The 22,286-nt window shown below is 43.6% G+C and overlaps 3 protein-coding genes and 1 long non-coding RNA gene across 4 annotated transcripts in view; 1 reads left to right on the plus strand and 3 right to left on the minus strand.

Moving 5' to 3' along the window:
- The window catches only part of LOC110679547, a 134,897-nt gene extending 125,663 nt beyond the window's left edge, over nucleotides 1-9,234 (minus strand). Inside the window, exons 1-2 of the long non-coding RNA XR_002502579.1 lie at nucleotides 9,047-9,234; nucleotides 870-997 (exon numbers count right to left, since the gene is read on the minus strand). This is a non-coding gene — a long non-coding RNA (uncharacterized LOC110679547). The remainder of the gene's footprint in view (nucleotides 1-869; nucleotides 998-9,046) is intronic.
- On the minus strand, nucleotides 1,082-9,104 carry LOC5579173 (mitochondrial ribonuclease P protein 3). The gene is made up of 2 exons (XM_001664218.2): nucleotides 8,326-9,104; nucleotides 1,082-1,955 (listed from the first exon to the last, which is right to left on the minus strand). Exons 1-2 carry the CDS (start codon nucleotides 9,016-9,018, stop codon nucleotides 1,101-1,103), a joined length of 1,548 nt encoding a protein of 515 aa, XP_001664268.2. The 5' UTR covers nucleotides 9,019-9,104; the 3' UTR covers nucleotides 1,082-1,100.
- A 988-nt stretch (nucleotides 9,235-10,222) lies between the features above and the next one.
- Nucleotides 10,223-20,291, plus strand: LOC5579174 (DNA repair protein complementing XP-C cells homolog). The gene is made up of 3 exons (XM_021849974.1): nucleotides 10,223-12,367; nucleotides 12,431-12,801; nucleotides 19,940-20,291. The coding sequence occupies exons 1-3, from the start codon at nucleotides 10,374-10,376 to the stop codon at nucleotides 20,224-20,226; spliced, it is 2,652 nt and encodes an 883-aa protein (XP_021705666.1). The 5' UTR covers nucleotides 10,223-10,373; the 3' UTR covers nucleotides 20,227-20,291.
- The window catches only part of LOC5579175 (DNA repair protein complementing XP-C cells homolog), a 28,533-nt gene continuing 26,466 nt past the window's right edge, over nucleotides 20,220-22,286 (minus strand). The window contains exon 6 of the mRNA XM_001664220.2: nucleotides 20,220-20,312. The gene's annotated coding sequence lies outside the window, so the exon portion shown is untranslated. The remainder of the gene's footprint in view (nucleotides 20,313-22,286) is intronic.

The raw sequence follows: 22,286 nt of genomic DNA on the forward strand, positions 1-22,286 counted from the left end.
CAGGGGAAAGTCTAAAAAAATGTTTACGGATATTCTCAGAGGCTCTTCTAAACGTCTTGAGAAACCTTTGGATGCAAGTCGCCAACGAAATTCCTCAGAACTATGGCGAATTGCATCATTCTTGTAACTCGATATACGATTTGTAATTTGCTGAAGATGCTCTTGTGTTGTTTTACACTATAATACCTTTGTTTGTATATTATAAATCATTAAAATAGATTTGAATAATTTATTATTGAAACAATGACATTTCATGTATGTATGCATGTAGTCATCACCCTTGCGAGTCAAGCAAGCGGCTCCACTTGACAGTAAGGTCAACTTTCATTATCAATCTGAATGCAACATACTGCTGTATGAAGGGTCAAAAAGGGGATGGCGCACCGGTAAGCAGAGACACATGCACGAAATCAGCGTGAAATAGAGAATCACTTTCCAACAGTTAACACTAAATACCTAAATTACCCCTAAGAAGTACATGGTAAATTTCTAGGACAAATTTAACGATCAATGCTCCGTCATCGTCATCATCGAAACTTCAAAAGCAGTTTTTCTGTTCAAAACTGAAAATTATTCAATGAAAATGTGTTTTTCGGTTGGGGAATAGAATACAGTGAACACATTTTCCTGTAAATTTTCTTGATTTTGAACGAGAAAACTGTTTCTGAAAATTCAGAATTCAATGACAGATCCTGCCCCCTTAAATCGCCAAAACCCAGATCCATTCGATGCATAGCGTTGGGACTTTGCGTTACGAAATTATAGAGCTCAATAATTTACGAGTAAATTTAATTTTCAGTTTAAAATTGTGATTGCCAACGAAATCTAAATGAATCAATTACATAATATGCAATGTCAGTTGTACTTACCAGTTGCTTTCCACCTTAAGCAGAATCTGGTCTAGATGACACCTTTTGCCTGAGATGTAGCTTTCAAACACTGATTGCACAAATACTTCAACTTTTTTTTCACAAATAATATAATCTTCGACTATATCCTGAAAAAAAAAGCACTTAACAAACTTATCGAAATAAAATATTAGGGCTTTCTTTAAAGTTCTACAAATTAACACTCATCCACGAAACTTCCAACAAATTCTCCTATTCAATCTTCACACACAACCAGCGGGCTTGCTTCTCCACTTTGGGTATCTTGAGGCACTCCTCCACCAGCGGCACGTGCCATTGGCGCTCATCACCCGGCACACTGTGCGCGAACATATCGAACTTGAACGGTGACTTGATGATCACCCTTCCGTCGGCCGTAATCGAGAGCAACGAATACTGGTGCTCCTGTTGCCATCGCTTAAAAACCCCACCCAGTTCGTCCCCCAGCAGGAACGAATGCTTCCGCATCAGATCACGGGAGAAAAAGTCCGTCTGGGGACCACTCTCAAGCGCCGCGTACAACAGGAACGGATCGTCCTGCGAGAGGTCCTCGGTCAGGAAGAGAAATGCATTCTCCCGGATGTACTTCATGTCCTTGGATCGCCACCGGTCCATGTGCTGCCGGCCAATGATCAGAACCCTTTTACGCTGCCTCACGTAGTGCTTCACCACGGCAGCTATCTGCATGGCGTAAACGGCCGGACTCTTTTGATTGCCGGTGGAGAACGCCACGTTCAACCCGTCAATGACCACGTCGTAGGGTTTGGTCTTCTTCAGAAACGCCTGGAAGCGCTCCAGCTCTTTGGGAGTGGTTTTGTTGAAGATTTCCTTTTTGATTATCACAGCTTGAATAAAGGCGTCCCGCAGGGCGCGGAACGATTCTTCCGGCACGACGATACTGGCCAAGGTGCGCTTGCAGTGGGAACACTTGCCACTGTCAGTGACGCGGGATTCAACGGCACGGATTCCCAGATTGGGCGGGAGCTGCTTCAGCGCAGTGCCCACCCGTTTCGACAGGAACAGGGATTTTGCGTTGGTGAAGGACAGCATTTTGATGATGTTCTGTTTCTGAAAGAAAGACATTTGTTATAAAAAAAATTCTAGGATGAATTTCTAGTCATTAGTTTACAGTATTTTTGAACTCGAATTATCATTTCTCATGTAAAATTCCAAGTAGAATCTATTTCGAGATACAGTCAACTCTCCACAGCTCAAAGTTCTCGATGGAGTTTTTAATCTCCTTTAATTTCTCTACATCGAACTCTCCATAAGTTGACATTTCCATACTTCGATGTTTCTTATAGTCGATGTTGGAAAATTTCGCTGCAAAACTCAATGCTGGAGAAATTCATAGAGGCACTTCATGAAGAATTTCAGGTCGAATTTATTGAGGAATCCTTGGAACAGTTCTTAAAAAATGTCCTCGAATATTTATTTTGAAACAATTCCGTAACCGTGGATGAATTCTTGAAGGAATCCATATAAAAATACCTACAAGAACAACTACCTGATTGCGTAGGAATTCTTGGAAAAATCTCTGAACAAATCCCTTCAAAAACTGTGGAATAAACTTTTGTAGATATTCGTGACTGTTTGGAAAATTTCGTAAGACTGTTTGGAAAATTTCCTCTTAGAGTAAAAGCTGAAGAAATCTGTGGAAGATTTAGCAGGAAAACTAACTAGTGGAAGTCATTACTGCATTAAATGCCTTGAAAAATAGTTGGACGAACTTATATATAATTTGTGCAGGAATCTGTAAACGAAGGAGATCTGAAGAAGTTCCTGAAAGTATTCCAGAACAAATCTCTGAAGAAATCACTACAAGAAATACTTAAGCTTTTGCTCGAGGAATCTGGGAAAAAATCATGCAGACGCTGTGGAATAGTTGCATAATATGCCCTGAAGACTCTTTCACGTATTCGAGCTCTCTGAGCAGAACCTCAATTAAGATAATAAAAATAGTATAACAACTACCGAAAAGCTAAACATTACATATAATTTGCAATTGGATTAGATGGACAAATTGATGTGAAGATTTGCGAAAAAGTTACACGTCTTCTCAGTGAGAATCGAACTCACGACTCCCCGATCTCTAGTTGGGGCGCGTTAACCACTACGCCATGAGAGGACTCATGAACGCAGAAGTTAACCTGAATTCGATTTCAGCTCAATAATCACGTGGTCCTCTTTCGCAAAGTGCACCTCTTTCGGAAGAATTAGATGCCCATCCAAACACAACGCTTTCTATATATATATCCAATGCCTAGCCCGAGAGCGCATTGTTTTTTAGATATAGGAATAGCACACTACACTAGCCAGCAACTGCGCTGGCTGAGGTTTCTATTGTGTGGGCTTCCAATGGGTCGCGACGTTCTCAAACGACCGGTTACGGAACATGAGTCCGTTGCTCGATAAATACTTGTTTTAATTATGAATCGTGGTTTACGGCCAACCAGCCGAGTGGAAGTTTAACAACTACCGAAAAGCTAAACATTACATATAATTTGCAATTGGATTAGATGGACAAATTGATGTGAAGATTTGCGAAAAAGTTACACGTCTTCTCAGTGAGAATCGAACTCACGACTCCCCGATCTCTAGTTGGGGCGCGTTAACCACTACGCCATGAGAGGACTCATGAACGCAGAAGTTAACCTGAATTCGATTTCAGCTCAATAATCACGTGGTCCTCTTTCGCAAAGTGCACCTCTTTCGGAAGAATTAGATGCCCATCCAAACACAACGCTTTCTATATATATATCCAATGCCTAGCCCGAGAGCGCATTGTTTTTTAGATATAGGAATAGCACACTACACTAGCCAGCAACTGCGCTGGCTGAGGTTTCTATTGTGTGGGCTTCCAATGGGTCGCGACGTTCTCAAACGACCGGTTACGGAACATGAGTCCGTTGCTCGATAAAATACTTGTTTTAATTATGAATCGTGGTTTACGGCCAACCAGCCGAGTGGAAGTTTAACAACTACCGAAAAGCTAAACATTACATATAATTTGCAATTGGATTAGATGGACAAATTGATGTGAAGATTTGCGAAAAAGTTACACGTCTTCTCAGTGAGAATCGAACTCACGACTCCCCGATCTCTAGTTGGGGCGCGTTAACCACTACGCCATGAGAGGACTCATGAACGCAGAAGTTAACCTGAATTCGATTTCAGCTCAATAATCACGTGGTCCTCTTTCGCAAAGTGCACCTCTTTCGGAAGAATTAGATGCCCATCCAAACACAACGCTTTCTATATATATATCCAATGCCTAGCCCGAGAGCGCATTGTTTTTTAGATATAGGAATAGCACACTACACTAGCCAGCAACTGCGCTGGCTGAGGTTTCTATTGTGTGGGCTTCCAATGGGTCGCGACGTTCTCAAACGACCGGTTACGGAACATGAGTCCGTTGCTCGATAAATACTTGTTTTAATTATGAATCGTGGTTTACGGCCAACCAGCCGAGTGGAAGTTTAACAACTACCGAAAAGCTAAACATTACATATAATTTGCAATTGGATTAGATGGACAAATTGATGTGAAGATTTGCGAAAAAGTTACACGTCTTCTCAGTGAGAATCGAACTCACGACTCCCCGATCTCTAGTTGGGGCGCGTTAACCACTACGCCATGAGAGGACTCATGAACGCAGAAGTTAACCTGAATTCGATTTCAGCTCAATAATCACGTGGTCCTCTTTCGCAAAGTGCACCTCTTTCGGAAGAATTAGATGCCCATCCAAACACAACGCTTTCTATATATATATCCAATGCCTAGCCCGAGAGCGCATTGTTTTTTAGATATAGGAATAGCACACTACACTAGCCAGCAACTGCGCTGGCTGAGGTTTCTATTGTGTGGGCTTCCAATGGGTCGCGACGTTCTCAAACGACCGGTTACGGAACATGAGTCCGTTGCTCGATAAATACTTGTTTTAATTATGAATCGTGGTTTACGGCCAACCAGCCGAGTGGAAGTTTAACAACTACCGAAAAGCTAAACATTACATATAATTTGCAATTGGATTAGATGGACAAATTGATGTGAAGATTTGCGAAAAAGTTACACGTCTTCTCAGTGAGAATCGAACTCACGACTCCCCGATCTCTAGTTGGGGCGCGTTAACCACTACGCCATGAGAGGACTCATGAACGCAGAAGTTAACCTGAATTCGATTTCAGCTCAATAATCACGTGGTCCTCTTTCGCAAAGTGCACCTCTTTCGGAAGAATTAGATGCCCATCCAAACACAACGCTTTCTATATATATATCCAATGCCTAGCCCGAGAGCGCATTGTTTTTTAGATATAGGAATAGCACACTACACTAGCCAGCAACTGCGCTGGCTGAGGTTTCTATTGTGTGGGCTTCCAATGGGTCGCGACGTTCTCAAACGACCGGTTACGGAACATGAGTCCGTTGCTCGATAAATACTTGTTTTAATTATGAATCGTGGTTTACGGCCAACCAGCCGAGTGGAAGTTTAACAACTACCGAAAAGCTAAACATTACATATAATTTGCAATTGGATTAGATGGACAAATTGATGTGAAGATTTGCGAAAAAGTTACACGTCTTCTCAGTGAGAATCGAACTCACGACTCCCCGATCTCTAGTTGGGGCGCGTTAACCACTACGCCATGAGAGGACTCATGAACGCAGAAGTTAACCTGAATTCGATTTCAGCTCAATAATCACGTGGTCCTCTTTCGCAAAGTGCACCTCTTTCGGAAGAATTAGATGCCCATCCAAACACAACGCTTTCTATATATATATCCAATGCCTAGCCCGAGAGCGCATTGTTTTTTAGATATAGGAATAGCACACTACACTAGCCAGCAACTGCGCTGGCTGAGGTTTCTATTGTGTGGGCTTCCAATGGGTCGCGACGTTCTCAAACGACCGGTTACGGAACATGAGTCCGTTGCTCGATAAATACTTGTTTTAATTATGAATCGTGGTTTACGGCCAACCAGCCGAGTGGAAGTTTAACAACTACCGAAAAGCTAAACATTACATATAATTTGCAATTGGATTAGATGGACAAATTGATGTGAAGATTTGCGAAAAAGTTACACGTCTTCTCAGTGAGAATCGAACTCACGACTCCCCGATCTCTAGTTGGGGCGCGTTAACCACTACGCCATGAGAGGACTCATGAACGCAGAAGTTAACCTGAATTCGATTTCAGCTCAATAATCACGTGGTCCTCTTTCGCAAAGTGCACCTCTTTCGGAAGAATTAGATGCCCATCCAAACACAACGCTTTCTATATATATATCCAATGCCTAGCCCGAGAGCGCATTGTTTTTTAGATATAGGAATAGCACACTACACTAGCTAGCAACTGCGCTGGCTGAGGTTTCTATTGTGTGGGCTTCCAATGGGTCGCGACGTTCTCAAACGACCGGTTACGGAACATGAGTCCGTTGCTCGATAAATACTTGTTTTAATTATGAATCGTGGTTTACGGCCAACCAGCCGAGTGGAAGTTTAACAACTACCGAAAAGCTAAACATTACATATAATTTGCAATTGGATTAGATGGACAAATTGATGTGAAGATTTGCGAAAAAGTTACACGTCTTCTCAGTGAGAATCGAACTCACGACTCCCCGATCTCTAGTTGGGGCGCGTTAACCACTACGCCATGAGAGGACTCATGAACGCAGAAGTTACATGAGTCCAAGTAAAAACAAGTATTTATCGAGCAACGGACTCATGTTCCGTAACCGGTCGTTTGAGAACGTCGCGACCCATTGGAAGCCCACACAATAGAAACCTCAGCCAGCGCAGTTGCTGGCTAGTGTAGTGTGCTATTCCTATATCTAAAAAACAATGCGCTCTCGGGCTAGGCATTGGATATATATATAGAAAGCGTTGTGTTTGGATGGGCATCTAATTCTTCCGAAAGAGGTGCACTTTGCGAAAGAGGACCACGTGATTATTGAGCTGAAATCGAATTCAGGTTAACTTCTGCGTTCATGAGTCCTCTCATGGCGTAGTGGTTAACGCGCCCCAACTAGAGATCGGGGAGTCGTGAGTTCGATTCTCACTGAGAAGACGTGTAACTTTTTCGCAAATCTTCACATCAATTTGTCCATCTAATCCAATTGCAAATTATATGTAATGTTTAGCTTTTCGGTAGTTGTTAAACTTCCACTCGGCTGGTTGGCCGTAAACCACGATTCATAATTAAAACAAGTATTTATCGAGCAACGGACTCATGTTCCGTAACCGGTCGTTTGAGAACGTCGCGACCCATTGGAAGCCCACACAATAGAAACCTCAGCCAGCGCAGTTGCTGGCTAGTGTAGTGTGCTATTCCTATATCTAAAAAACAATGCGCTCTCGGGCTAGGCATTGGATATATATATAGAAAGCGTTGTGTTTGGATGGGCATCTAATTCTTCCGAAAGAGGTGCACTTTGCGAAAGAGGACCACGTGATTATTGAGCTGAAATCGAATTCAGGTTAACTTCTGCGTTCATGAGTCCTCTCATGGCGTAGTGGTTAACGCGCCCCAACTAGAGATCGGGGAGTCGTGAGTTCGATTCTCACTGAGAAGACGTGTAACTTTTTCGCAAATCTTCACATCAATTTGTCCATCTAATCCAATTGCAAATTATATGTAATGTTTAGCTTTTCGGTAGTTGTTAAACTTCCACTCGGCTGGTTGGCCGTAAACCACGATTCATAATTAAAACAAGTAAAAATAGTATATTTAATCAGTGTACCCCTAATGGCTTATCTTTTAACAGATACGCGTATTTCGACTACCACTTCTAGTCTGCTTCAGTTTTAGTTACTCGCATCCACTCAATGAATCTAGTCAAACGAACAAAACAAACTTTTGGTCTTCAAACACATTTTCGGGCCAACCAATGTATTAATACTGTATTAGTAGATAAAAAAAACCGAATTTAGTAATATATCATTTAATTCCACTAGAGTTTGTATCCTTAGACTCGACTCTAGTACACGACACTGAAGACGGCCTTACAGTTGAGGTCAAAATACGCGTATTTGTCAAAGGATACAAACTCTAGTGGAATTAAATGATAGTACTAAATTCGGTTTTTTCATCTACTTATAGGTATTCTACTAAACAGCTCGAAGATTTATTATAATACTGTATTATTATGAACTAATTGTTGTAAAAACCAGGGAAAATCTCTGCAACTATTAAAATAAAATTTTGAATATGATTCTGTAGCTTCCTCCCTGCTTTAGTACTAATAAATTATATAGAATATCCAATGTTAAAAATTGGAAGAAATGTCAAAAACAATTATTTATAATTTTAAACAAAGTTCATTACAATCTTCTATTATCAAAATTGTAAAAAAATGCGAAGGAACATATAAATATAAATGCGAAGGAACATATATAAACACATATATTTTAAATTTGGTTGTAAATGATTACTTACAAAACTGTTCTCATCCTTTAGGCAATGTTCCATCCACGAGAGGAACACATCATCCTTCGGCAGCCGTTTATTGGAGCACATTTCGTCCAGTAGCTTCCACCCGGCTTCTATGTCTCCGTCTTGGAAGCACCTGGCAATCAGGTAACTGTAAGTCCCGCTGTCCGGAATCCCACTCAGCTTAATCATATCGAGCAGCTCAAACGACAACCGCCACTGGTCCGTAAGCGTTAAGGCCGCCACCAAATGCTCACAGGTATTCGCATCTAGCACTGGATTTTTCTCACGTAACCCATTGTAGAGCCCAACAATCTCCTGTCGTTCTTGCTCTTCCAACTCGCATTTTATCCGATATAACCGAAGCAGCTTCCCCACAATGGCCAAATTCAATTCGATCCCACTCTGCTCCAAAAACCTCACATACGATTTCGCACTTTCCAACCCACTGCAAAGGCCCAGCACCGTTCCGTCCACATTGGTCGCGTTGAACCGTCGTTCGTCCAAAATTCCCTTCCGAATCGCGCCCCACTCGGCCGCCGTCAGAACCGGACTGGAAGCCAACTTTTCCTTCAGCTCGGTCAGCCGGCTGGGAGGAAGTCTGATGTGTGGAACCTTCTGGTGGACGCCCGCATAGGAACGGGAGCCACCCAGCAAGGTTTGCGTAATCTGCGGTAACCGACACCACCGGCGGAACATTTCTTTCTTATTTCGACGGATTTCTTACCGGGAAAAACGCGATAACATTCGCACGCGCGTTCGTGATCAAAAACTGAAGGACGAAGACTGAAGAAGCAAAAGCGAATTTTCTTCTGTTTTGTTTTGCTCTATCGTTCCAAAGCGACGAAGTTAGCCCATCAGAGCAGAGACTCCCAAACTGATTTTTCACAGCCTCCGTCACAGATTTTTTTTAGCTTTCCAATTGGGTTGTTTAGCGATGAAGAATAGGGTCCTAAAATGTTTAATGAAATCTTGTTTTTATTTAATAACACGAAAAAGCATTTTACTTCAACTATTTTAGTAATTGTTCCCGCTCAAATAACGGCTATATCATATATAAACTTTAATTTAAAAATTGGGTCCCTAAATGAACCTTGGCACTTAAGATCATGTTTGACGTTCGCTTAGACGACAAAAACACCACAGGGGTTATAGTTTTAGCACTGCGGGGTTGTTCCTATCTGACATTTCGGAAGGGACACGGAAAACAAAATACACCCAAAAAAAATTAAGTTTAAGCCAAGGGGTGTGACAAAATCTGAAAAAACATTTAAACATGTTTTTGGACTTAAACAAACGAATAACATTAAAATATTGAGTAAACATGAGTTTTTGGCCTAAACTTAAGCGTTTGGCACTAAAATTGGGACAGGCCTTTAGGACCCTATTCGCAATTTTTTGTAGCTTGGTCGAAAGAGCACATTATTCTAAACTCAATGGTAATGACGAATTTACCTCTCATATTTCAACAAGCCCTCTCTGACATGAGCGATTTCTCTTCATCGATCCTCTCTTTCGCTAATAACTAAAATAGATAAATCTGTAATATTTCTTGTTTAATGAAGCAAGATATAGTGATTCTTCATCCTACAGTACAAAATTATGGTACGAAAAGAGAATCAGTTTTCTGCAATGGATCGATGCACGAGTTCACTATTTGACGTTTGAGCGGTGCCGTGTTATTTACGTGACCATGGCAACGAATGAATTCGGCACCGCTCAAACGTCAAATTAGTGGACACGTGCATTGATCCATAGCGCAAAGAGAGCAACGATGAAGAGAAATCGATGAACGCAGAAGCCCTTATGAACAAAAAAAAAAAACAACACAGATTTCGCCGACCGCGCTTCAATGAAGCCACGGGTCGAATGTGGCTCGCACGCCGGATTGGGAAGCCCTGGCATTGTTTTCGAAAGTTGCCCAACTGCTTTTGCAAATTTTGTTCTCATAATGTGTTGAACGACGTCAGCCCTCCATTAGCTGACCATCAGACTGCGGCGACCAATTCGACACCTAAACAAAATTCGTGATTTCGAATCCGGATGAACCGGAAATGGATCTCGGTAAAAAGTTATCGTTGCGGCAGAAAATTTTCGGTAAATTACAGAAATGTGAAACAATCATAGACGAAGAGGAGTCAGTGCACGGTTCGAACCCAAGGAGTGATGTATCGATACCGACGACTGTGGAAGAACCAGGTGACCCGTTTGCCGACTGTGGATCGGATTCCGACGGATCCAGCAGCGTTGGAGATCATCTGGTAAGCTTGGAGGACATCGATTTGGATTCGAACTTTTTCAGCCAGGGATTCACTCCGCATGTTGCGGTTGAAAACGAAGGCGACGTTAGTTCGTCGTTTTTGGCGCGAAATTCCAAACCGGAAGTGGGCATTGATGAGCGGGAATCCGATAGCGATTCGGATGGAAACGAGGCAATAAACGTTATGTTGAGTCAACTAGTCGATTACGGGCGAACTCAGGAAGAGGCCAGGAAAGTTTTTCAAAATTATGACTGTAAATCTGAAAATTTAGATAGCATTGAGTTTGACCGGAAGCAATCTGATGCCACGAAGGCTCTGTATGAAGCAGAGGATCCTACCGTGATGACGAAAGCAGTAGAAGCTTCCGATGAAGAATGGCAACACGTTGAGGATTTCAGCGATGATGATGGACGGGACATCGAGGTGATCGTTGGTCAGCAGACCACCACCAAAGCCGGAAAGGTTATAGATGTCGATGCGCAGCTTCGTAGATTGCTCCAAAGTGAGAACCGAGAGAAGCAGCTACAGATGCACAAGACACATTTGCTATGCCTTCTGGGGAATGGCTTTTATTTGAATGGAAGGATAAATAGTTTAGTTAGTTCTAATTCTGATGCACTTTTTCAGATCTTGGAATATTTTGATATCGAATTTCCGGATGAAACCGAGATCGATTACCTGATAACTATCTGTGATATCTATAGATCTATAGACAGTGTTTTAGAAACATCACGGGGAATATTTAAAACCAGCGTTCAATCGCAATCATCTGTTATCCTACTTTTGATAGCTATTCTTAGATTTCTCTCAATAGAAGCTAGGCTGGTAATGCACCTCAATGTAATGCCTAAAACACCAATTCCAACCAAAGTAAAGATTCGACCAGCATCCTCCCAAGAAAAGCTGACTCATATACCCACTTCAATCGATTCCCTTCATCCGGAACGATACAAAAACGTCCCGCTGACGACAGCTGAAATTCTGAAGCAAAAACCAGAGTTTGTCAATTTCTCGCAAATACCACAAATAGATGGCGCCGCTGATGACTGTGGAAAACCAAGACGGTCTCGCTTATATGGACCCCTAAACGATCCCAAATCAAATTTATGGAAACCCAGAACCAAATTCTCGCGGAAGACAGGGGAAATCGGGAAGCAGAAATCAGAGTTCACCAATTTCTCGCAAATTCCACAAATAGATGGCGCCACTGACGAATTTGAAAAACAGAAACGGCCTCGCCTGGATGGACCCCTAACGGATCCTAAACCAAATCTGTGGAAACTTAAGCTTAAACAACCCGTAGACATGCGTTCCAAGTTGAACATTCAGTGTGGAAAACGTAAAATCAAATCCTCTCAAACCACGTCGAAATTTTTCAATCAACCGACATCGAAAAGGCTTCGACAGAAGGTGACCAAAGAGATACCACCCGCATCCAGTGAAAGATTGACCCATTGGATCGAGGTGTTCCTCCCGGCACAGAAACGCTGGATACCGGTGGACATCCTGTCCGGCCAGGTGGACTGCCTGGATGCCATTGTCCAGAACCTTCCCCAACCAATTGCGTACGTGTTCGCATGGAGTAACGACGGTAGCCTGCAGGATGTGACCGGACGGTATTGGTGGCCGAACGAGATGGCATCCAGGAGGTTACGGGTGGCGGACAAGTGGCTACACGAGGTGATGCGACAATTCGGGAGACGTCGGAAGTCGATGCAGGATCTTCTCGACGAGCAGGAAATACGACGGTTGCGATTCCGGGCTCCTGTTCCGGATAAGGTTTCCGAGTAAGTCCACATACACCTGAATTGACCGTCAGGTTCTTATAATCATATTTTTTCATATCCCAGTTTCAAAAACCATCCCTCGTACTGTCTGAAGCGAGACCTGCTTAAGTTTCAGGCCATTTACCCGTCGGACGCCCCTCCGTTGGGATACTTCCGCGATGAGCCGATTTACGCGCGCGAATGTGTCCACACATTGCACTCGCGCGAGGTTTGGCTCCGACACGCCAAGGTCATACGTCTACGCGAGACGCCCTACAAGGTGGTGTGGTCCAAGCTGAAACGTGAAAAGACCGAACTGGAACTGTTCGGCTATTGGCAAACGGAGGAGTACGTTCCGCCGGAAGCGGTTGGTGGGCGCGTTCCTCGGAATGCCTACGGAAATATCGAGATTTTTAAGGAGTGCATGCTGCCGAAGGGGACGGTGCACCTGAAGCGTAAGTATTTAAGTAGCTTTCAGGGCAAAAAAGAGGGAACATCAGAGGTTTCATGCCTGAATAGGGACCAAAAAGGAATTAAAAAGCAGGGAGGAAATAATCCTAAAATTTAATAAGGATTTCTATGAAAAACCGGCCAGACATCTCTCATAAGTTATTTCTAAGAATTTTACTATTTTAATGCAAGTCTTTAAAGAGTCTATATTTTTTAAGCTAATCAAGTAACTTTTTTCAAGTCTATCATGATGAAATATTCTAGAAAACATTAGAAAACCTTTTGTGGACCTTCTGCGACTATTCTAGTTTTTTTTTTCAGAAATTTCTTCTCAGATCTGGTTGATGTTCAAACATGCTAGATGCCTTGTATTGATAAGTCAATGAGTTCAACATATTCTAATCTTTCCGATGCAATGCAATGAAGTTCTTTCCTATGGATTCCTTCATAAATTACTCCAGAGGGCTCGCCGAAGATTTCTCAGGGTCTTTTTTTTTTCAAAATTTCTTTAAGATTTCAACATTCTCTGAGAATGACTTCAGGAAATACTCCAGAGATACTTTTCAAAAATTGCTTCAGGAATTCTCCCAGTAATATGTATTTGTTGCGATACGTGATATGGCTAGGGACGCGACTCGTAACTACGGTTTAAAATATAACTTTATTACTAAAAAGTATAACGAATTAAAAACGTGTATGCACGCGAGCCGCCGTTGTAATTGATGATGATGGTGGCCAACAATGGAATGACGAATGCCGAAACTTCCCATGACATCTGTCACAAGCTGACGGCTGTCAGCGTAAGAGCCTTGGTGGTTGTTTCGGTTGCGTCCGTTATTGGGATAGGGTTGTCATCCCAACACCTCCCCCTGTTAATAAAGGCTGTACGGTTCGTACCTCACAGGCAGCCTTCGGATTCTTGAAGACTGTCGAGTAGGAATCGGTGGTTGCTGTGTGTTGCTTTGGGGAGTTCGTTGACGACGTTGAATCGGTTGCAGATCATCAAGTAACGCAGCCGGCAGTGGTGTAGCCTGACTACTTTCATCTTCGGTGTCCGTTATGGTACTTCGAAGACCCCAACTGTCCAGGAGTATTGAGAGCGGAACTTGGGTGTTTGCTGGTGCACTGATGTTTCGCGCGCTGCCTTCAGACTCATAGCGCGACCGCATTTGATTGCAGTGGGATCGTATTAGATTCTGCTTCGATGATAGCCAAACATTGTACATGACGCTACCGATACGCTCGATCACTCTTCCAGGCTGCCAGGTCCACGTGTTTGCTGAGTAGACTTTAGCCCAGACGAGATCGTGAGGATGGTACTCGCGAGCTTTCGTTCCATGCTTCCGATTGAACTGCTTCTCTTGTTCATCTGTTGACTCATTGTACGGTGTTGGTGGCCGGAGCATTTCCAAAGATGTTCGTATCGGCCTTCCGTACATTAATTCACCAGGAGATTTTCCATCCGGAGCACTGCGACAAGGAGTTGATCTGTAGCAAAGCAGAAAACTATCGATGGCTTCGTCGAGGGCTTCCCCCCCGGCGATGATTTTTTTAGGGTCCTTTTAAATGTATCGACAAACCGCTCTGCAAGTCCATTGGACTGCGGGTGATATGGAGCGGTTTTGAGGTGGATGATTCCATTTGCTACGCAGTATGCTTCGAACTTGTCGCTGGTTAGCTGAGTTCCGTTATCGGTAACTAACGTTTCCGGTTGTCCGTATCTTGCGAAGACACCACGGAGAATCCGCAAGGTTGTTGCTGTAGTGATGTCCTTCGTTCGAACTACTTCTGGCCACTTTGTGAAAGAATCGACCAAAATCAAAAAGTAGCTCCCATCTAAAGGGCCGGCAAAATCCAAATGCAGACGCTGCCATGGCTTTGCTGGTTTGGGCCAGAACTCCAGGTTCGTTTTTCGATCCGTCTTGGCTACGCTTGCGCACTCGTTGCAGGAACGGACAAACTTGGACACGTCGTCGTCTATATTCGGCCAATAAACATACTGACGAGATACGGACCGCATACGTTCGACGCCAGGGTGCCCCTTGTGCAGTTGATCGAGCACTTTCTTGCGACAGACTGATGGAATGACTAATCTTTCACCATACATGAGGCATCCAGCAACAATGGAAAGACATTCACGACGTAAATAAAATTGCTCGATAGCTGGATCAGCTATATTCTTTTTATTCGATGGCCAACCTTTATTGACGTAACGTATGGTTCGAAGTAAGCAGTCGTCTCTTTTGGTTGCCCCTTGAATGACCTTGAACGAGAGTGGGAAAGCTTGCATCGATTCATTGATGGTGGCTCGAACGCTGTGTTCCAACTCTAGAGAGGCAATAACATATTCTTCTTCGGGCCGCACGTGGCTATTGATTAGTCTTGATAGAACGTCCGCGTGACCGAAGCAGACATAGCAAATTTCGAAGTCGTAGAGAAGAAGCGTAAGGGCCCACCGCTGGAGCCTGTTGGCAGTGTAGGTGGGAATGCCCTTTTTCGAGCCGAAAATTTGTAATAACGGCTTGTGATCGGTTTCAAGGGTAAATTTTCTACCGAACAACATCCGGTGGAACCGAGTCACGGCGAACACTAGTGTCAGGCCTTCTTTCTCTACTTGGCTGTAATTTGTTTCAGCAGCAGTCAAGCTACGGGACACATGGTAGATGGCTTTCACAGATCCGTCAGGGAATCTATGCGCAATGCGGGCTCCCAGCCCGACGGATGAAGCATCTGCTGAAACAATGATGTCCACTGATGGGTTGTAATGGGTGAGCAGTAATGGCGATTGAAGTAGCTCTCGGAAACGGTCGAATGACTTCTGGCAGGCGGGCGACCAATCGAATTTGGTGTCCACCTTCAAGAGCTCGTCCATCGGTTGTCGAAGAGTGCGCATCTCCTTAACATACTTCCCATAGTAATTAATTGCACCCAAATACGACCGAAGAGTGGGCACGTCATGTGGGGGCGGCATGTTGACTATTGCTGCCACCTTATCTGGATCAGGTTTGATGCCGTCTCCATCCAAAACTTGGCCCAGGTACTTCACTTGACGCATACTGAAGGTACATTTTTCAATGCGCACCGTGAAGCCAAATTCCTGTAAGCGAGCGAGAACTTTTTGGAGATTTTGTTGATGTTCTGCTTTGGTGCGTCCTCCGACCAGAACGTCATCTAAATAACCAACAGTGAACTTGAGTCCAGCGAGCATTGTGTCCATTATTTGTTGAAAGGCCCCCGGGGTCGATTTCACACCGGGTGATAGCCTGGTGAACTGATATAGGCCTTTGTGGGTGTTAATGGTCAGAAGCTGCTGACTTGCCTCATCGACAGGAACCTGAAGATACGCGTCGGATAAATCAATGTGGCTGAAATACCGACAATTGGCCATCTTCGTGAAAATATCCTCGGGTAATGGAAGAGGGTAGCAGTTTGGTTCTAACGCAGAATTCAGGCCTGTTGAGAAATCGGCGCATATCCGAACCGCCCCGTTCGGTTTACGGACGACAACTATTGGGGCCGCCCAACTAACAATTTGAGCGCTATAAGCCAAGATTATTTGCTTTGTGCTGTATAACGGTTGAATTGAAGCAGCGAACGCAGCAAAAAATGAAAGCTGTCAAAAATATAACGATTAGCGTTGATACAGCTGTAACGCAAACGTTTTGCAGCTACAAATTTTAGCTGAATAAATTTCGTCAGTTATCGCTTTTGCTGCTTTCACTAAGCTGTAACTCAACACCGTAAAAGATAGCAACCTAATGATGTGGAATAAAACTCGCCATCATTAATCCAGCTGCTTCTATACAATATGATTTGTTATGCTGCTAAATATATAATTAAGAAGCGCTTTGTCGTCAATTATACAGCGAGCATACAGCAGTTAGCTGTAAAACAACAACTTGTGGCGCATTTACTCAGCTTGTTGGATGTAAACATTGCGTTTGACGTTTTGCACCCTTTTACAGCCTGATGAAGTGGTGTAAGCGCGGCTATGGCATCTTTTACGATCATTATAAAATATTGTGTGAACCGTTTTCGATGTAGAACAAAACGGTGTGTTTTCTTTGCCTTTCGATATAGACTGTGGTGGCAACAAGGACAGCGTCGAGACTTGTGGATGCAGAGATCGTGAGTTCGATTCCAAGCGGTGGCAGGTAACGTTGGGAACATTAAATTCAGATACTTATGATATGAATTCCGGAAGCTGTGAAACAGCTTGAAAATAATATTTAATCGATAATACAGCGAAGCTGTATAATAATTATTCAACAGTTGCGAAATGGTTGAGAAAGCGCCTTCCGAAGATGTTACACAGCTACTTGTAGTATAATTGTTGAGATAGAGCAATGATCGGTATGAATAAGAGCTGCCAACACAGCTTAAAATTAGCTGAGTAGATTCTCCAGATTTGTTGGTAAAAGGATCGCATAGAAGCTTTCGTTCGTATGTACAGCGGCTTTACTCAGCATAAAGCCGTATAAAGAGGGCCTAGAGAATGTTTACATTTGCACTAAATGTTAGTTGGGCGCCCAGTCGGAAAAGTTGACCTTTTTCAGGATTCCCAAACTCTCCAACCGATGAAGTTCCTCCTCTACCACTCTCTCCATGCTGTACGCAACCGGTCGTTTGGGTCGAAACACCGGTTTTGGAGTTTCCTTCAGCACCAACTGGACAGGAGTTTTGTTGTAAAGGCCCAATTTTGTGGTGAACACGTTTGGAAATTGAGCACGAAGATCGGCAACTTCTTGGGTTTCCTCAATGGTCACTTGGTTGCAGAACGACGTGATTGATTGGTTCCACAATCCAAACATATCCATAAGATCAATCCCCAAAATGTCAAGCTGGACGTTAGGAGCGGCAACGTAGCACTTACCCTGTTTCGTGACGTTGTTTAGGGTGATGCCACACTGCAACTCCGAGACAAGATCCAGAGGCTCTCCGGACGCTGTTCTTGCTTGACACGTTGCAGTTTTCGTTCGCGGTCGACCAAGCTTGATCCACGAACGGTGTGAAATGATCGACACATCGGATCCCGTGTCCAGTTGCAGCCGGAGAGGAACACCATTAAGCTTGACGTTGATGAACTTCCGCCCCTGGCTTATGTTTCGGACTGTCACTGTTTTCGTCGACTGCTTCCGCTGATTTTTCTTGTTCTTCGTACTTGGCTTTTTCGAACTAGGTGCGCTGGATGAGTACTTCGATGAGAAACAAGAGCAGTACCCTTCTTTGTGGCCCTGTTTCCCGCAGTCACGACACTTGTGATCGCGGAACCGACAATCCTTGCTGAAATGCATCCCGCCACAGGACCAGCAGGGTGTTCTAGGTTGATCTCGAGAAGGGCTGTTGCTGTTAGACCGATATGGCTTGTTGCGCTTGTTGTGGGCTACAAAATTCACTGTCGACGGATTCTCCACAAGCACGGTGCCCTGTTTGAGGTTCACCAGGCTGTTGCACTGTGGAGAGTGAGATCCTCTGCTTCATTCAGTTTGTTGATAAGCCGCATACGGATCTCCGCATCTTGCTTCGATTTGAGTCCACAAACAAACGTCAAACACTTGAATTGTTCTTCGGTCAACTCCGACAACTTGAAATCGACGCATGATTTATTCACCTTGCATGAATAGGCGAGATAATCTTCACTGTCTTCTTTGGTTGTTTGTAGACAGTTATAGCGCCGGCGATAGATGGAAATGGTGGCACCGAAGAGCGCCTTTAGCTTTTCAACAGTCTCGGCGAAAGTGAATTCCCGAGTAGTTTTCGGCAAGATAAAACTGTTATAACGCTCGTGATCCGGTGGGCTGAGCTTGCGTAGGAGTAAACGCACTTTCGCGGCGTCATCCAACTTGGACGCGTCTCGATCAAAAAGATCACTATGGACCTATGCACGCGTTCACTATTTGACGTTTTAGCGGTGCCGTGTTATTTACGTGACCATGGCAACGAGTGAATTCGGCACCGCTCAAACGTCAAATTAGTGAACTCGTGCATTGATCCATAGCGAGAGAACCAGGCGTCGAATGTGTTACCGCTTTCCTTGTTGTACACGAATTCCACCATATTGCTTGAGAGGGAATCAAGCACAACTTCATCGCGGGACAAACTCTTGATGGCGGATTGGGTTGCTGCCAGCTGTTGTGACATTTGCCCCATAAGCGCTTGTTGGTTACGGAGGATCTGAACAATGGTGTCCGTGATGTTGCCCGACTGAACCTGCTGCACTATTGGCGTTGTTAGTCGCCATCGCACAATTTTGTCTCCCACTACCGATCCACGAAGAACGCCTTTTCTCGGGATGAACGCGCGAATTTAGCACGAATTTACTACCGTCTCGTCGCCACTGTTGCGATACGTGATATGGCGAGGGACGCGACTCGTAACTACGGTTTAAAATATAACTTTATTACTAAAAAGTATAACGAATTAAAAACGTGTATGCACGCGAGCCGCCGATCGCAATTGTAATTGATGATGATGGTGGCCAACAATGGAATGACGAATGCCGAAACTTCCCATGACATCTGTCACAAGCTGACGGCTGTCAGCGTAAGAGCCTTGGTGGTTGTTTCGGTTGCGTCCGTTATTGGGATAGGGTTGTCCTCCCAACAGTATTGCAAATTCTCGAAAAACTCGAAAAACTTTGAGCAGAATCTTTGGAAGAATATGTATAAATAATCGGAGGAACAACAGGAATAACTGTAGAATATTCTGGTGTGAAATTATGAATTAACTTTCATGTCTTCTTCTTCTTTCTGGCGTTACGTCCCAACTGGGACAAAGCCTGCTTCTCAGATTAGTGTTCGTATGAGCACTTCCACAGTTATTAACTGAGAGCTTTCTTTGCCGATTGACCATTTTTGCATGTGTATATCGTGTGGCAGATACGAAGATACTCTATGCCCTGGGAATCGAGAAAATTTCCTTTACGAAAAGATCCTCGACCAGCGGGATTCGAACCCACGACCCTCAGCAAGGTTATGCTGAATAACTGCGCGTTTACCGCTACGGCTATCTGGGCCCCACTTTAATGTATTGTTCTTAAATTTCATACTTGTATTGTCTCTAATAATGTAAGAGTTAAAAATATATCGTATTTGTCTGTCAAGTTACTTCAGCAGCTATTGACCCATCTCTTCTCCTTTACAGAGACCAACATTTCCAAAACGTGCCGCAGGTTGAACGTGGACTACGCCATAGCGGTGGTCGGATTCGGAATTCACGCCGGAGGTAACCACCCGGTGTTCGAAGGCATTGTAATTTGCAAGGAATTCGAACAGCAGGTGCTAGCACAATACGAGCAAGATCAACTGAAGCAGGTCCGACGACAGCACGAGAAACGGGAGAAGAAAATCTACGATAATTGGAGGAAGCTGATCAGAGGGTTGCTTGTTCGGAATAAACTACAGAATAAATACAATTTCAAAAATTTGTGATGCATAAAAGTTTGTGTACTAAAAAATATGAACATACAATTAAATTGTTGATTGTTTAAAGTTGACATACAAAACATAATAATACTACCGAAAAGCTAAACATTACATATAATTTGCAATTGGATTAGATGGACAAATTGATGTGAAGATTTGCGAAAAAGTTACACGTCTTCTCAGTGAGAATCGAACTCACGACTCCCCGATCTCTAGTTGGGGCGCGTTAACCACTACGCCATGAGAGGACTCATGAACGCAGAAGTTAACCTGAATTCGATTTCAGCTCAATAATCACGTGGTCCTCTTTCGCAAAGTGCACCTCTTTCGGAAGAATTAGATGCCCATCCAAACACAACGCTTTTCTATATATATCCAATGCCTAGCCCGAGAGCGCATTGTTTTTTAGATATAGGAATAGCACACTACACTAGCCAGCAACTGCGCTGGCTGAGGTTTCTATTGTGTGGGCTTCCAATGGGTCGCGACGTTCTCAAACGACCGGTTACGGAACATGAGTCCGTTGCTCGATAAATACTTGTTTTAATTATGAATCGTGGTTTACGGCCAACCAGCCGAGTGGAAGTTTAACAACTACCGAAAAGCTAAACATTACATATAATTTGCAATTGGATTAGATGGACAAATTGATGTGAAGATTTGCGAAAAAGTTACACGTCTTCTCAGTGAGAATCGAACTCACGACTCCCCGATCTCTAGTTGGGGCGCGTTAACCACTACGCCATGAGAGGACTCATGAACGCAGAAGTTAACCTGAATTCGATTTCAGCTCAATAATCACGTGGTCCTCTTTCGCAAAGTGCACCTCTTTCGGAAGAATTAGATGCCCATCCAAACACAACGCTTTTCTATATATATCCAATGCCTAGCCCGAGAGCGCATTGTTTTTTAGATATAGGAATAGCACACTACACTAGCCAGCAACTGCGCTGGCTGAGGTTTCTATTGTGTGGGCTTCCAATGGGTCGCGACGTTCTCAAACGACCGGTTACGGAACATGAGTCCGTTGCTCGATAAATACTTGTTTTAATTATGAATCGTGGTTTACGGCCAACCAGCCGAGTGGAAGTTTAACAACTACCGAAAAGCTAAACATTACATATAATTTGCAATTGGATTAGATGGACAAATTGATGTGAAGATTTGCGAAAAAGTTACACGTCTTCTCAGTGAGAATCGAACTCACGACTCCCCGATCTCTAGTTGGGGCGCGTTAACCACTACGCCATGAGAGGACTCATGAACGCAGAAGTTAACCTGAATTCGATTTCAGCTCAATAATCACGTGGTCCTCTTTCGCAAAGTGCACCTCTTTCGGAAGAATTAGATGCCCATCCAAACACAACGCTTTTCTATATATATCCAATGCCTAGCCCGAGAGCGCATTGTTTTTTAGATATAGGAATAGCACACTACACTAGCCAGCAACTGCGCTGGCTGAGGTTTCTATTGTGTGGGCTTCCAATGGGTCGCGACGTTCTCAAACGACCGGTTACGGAACATGAGTCCGTTGCTCGATAAATACTTGTTTTAATTATGAATCGTGGTTTACGGCCAACCAGCCGAGTGGAAGTTTAACAACTACCGAAAAGCTAAACATTACATATAATTTGCAATTGGATTAGATGGACAAATTGATGTGAAGATTTGCGAAAAAGTTACACGTCTTCTCAGTGAGAATCGAACTCACGACTCCCCGATTTTTTTCGCAAATCTTCACATCAATTTGTCCATCTAATCCAATTGCAAATTATATGTAATGTTTAGCTTTTCGGTAGTTGTTAAACTTCCACTCGGCTGGTTGGCCGTAAACCACGATTCATAATTAAAACAAGTATTTATCGAGCAACGGACTCATGTTCCGTAACCGGTCGTTTGAGAACGTCGCGACCCATTGGAAGCCCACACAATAGAAACCTCAGCCAGCGCAGTTGCTGGCTAGTGTAGTGTGCTATTCCTATATCTAAAAAACAATGCGCTCTCGGGCTAGGCATTGGATATATATAGAAAAGCGTTGTGTTTGGATGGGCATCTAATTCTTCCGA

This window comes from Aedes aegypti, chromosome 3, assembly GCF_002204515.2.
Source record: "Aedes aegypti strain LVP_AGWG chromosome 3, AaegL5.0 Primary Assembly, whole genome shotgun sequence".
NCBI classification, from domain to species: Eukaryota; Metazoa; Arthropoda; class Insecta; order Diptera; family Culicidae; genus Aedes; species Aedes aegypti.

Coding starts and splice junctions, on each gene's coding strand:
- LOC5579173 (XM_001664218.2), bottom strand. CDS start 9,018: ATGTTCCGCCGGTGGTGTCGGTTACCGCAGATTACGCAAACCTTGCTG. Junction 1,956..8,325: donor TAAAGGATGAGAACAGTTTT/GTAAGTAATCAT, acceptor TCTTTCTTTCAG/AAACAGAACATCATCAAAAT.
- LOC5579174 (XM_021849974.1), top strand. CDS start 10,374: ATGGATCTCGGTAAAAAGTTATCGTTGCGGCAGAAAATTTTCGGTAAA. Junction 12,368..12,430: donor GTTCCGGATAAGGTTTCCGA/GTAAGTCCACAT, acceptor TTCATATCCCAG/TTTCAAAAACCATCCCTCGT. Junction 12,802..19,939: donor GGGGACGGTGCACCTGAAGC/GTAAGTATTTAA, acceptor TCTCCTTTACAG/AGACCAACATTTCCAAAACG.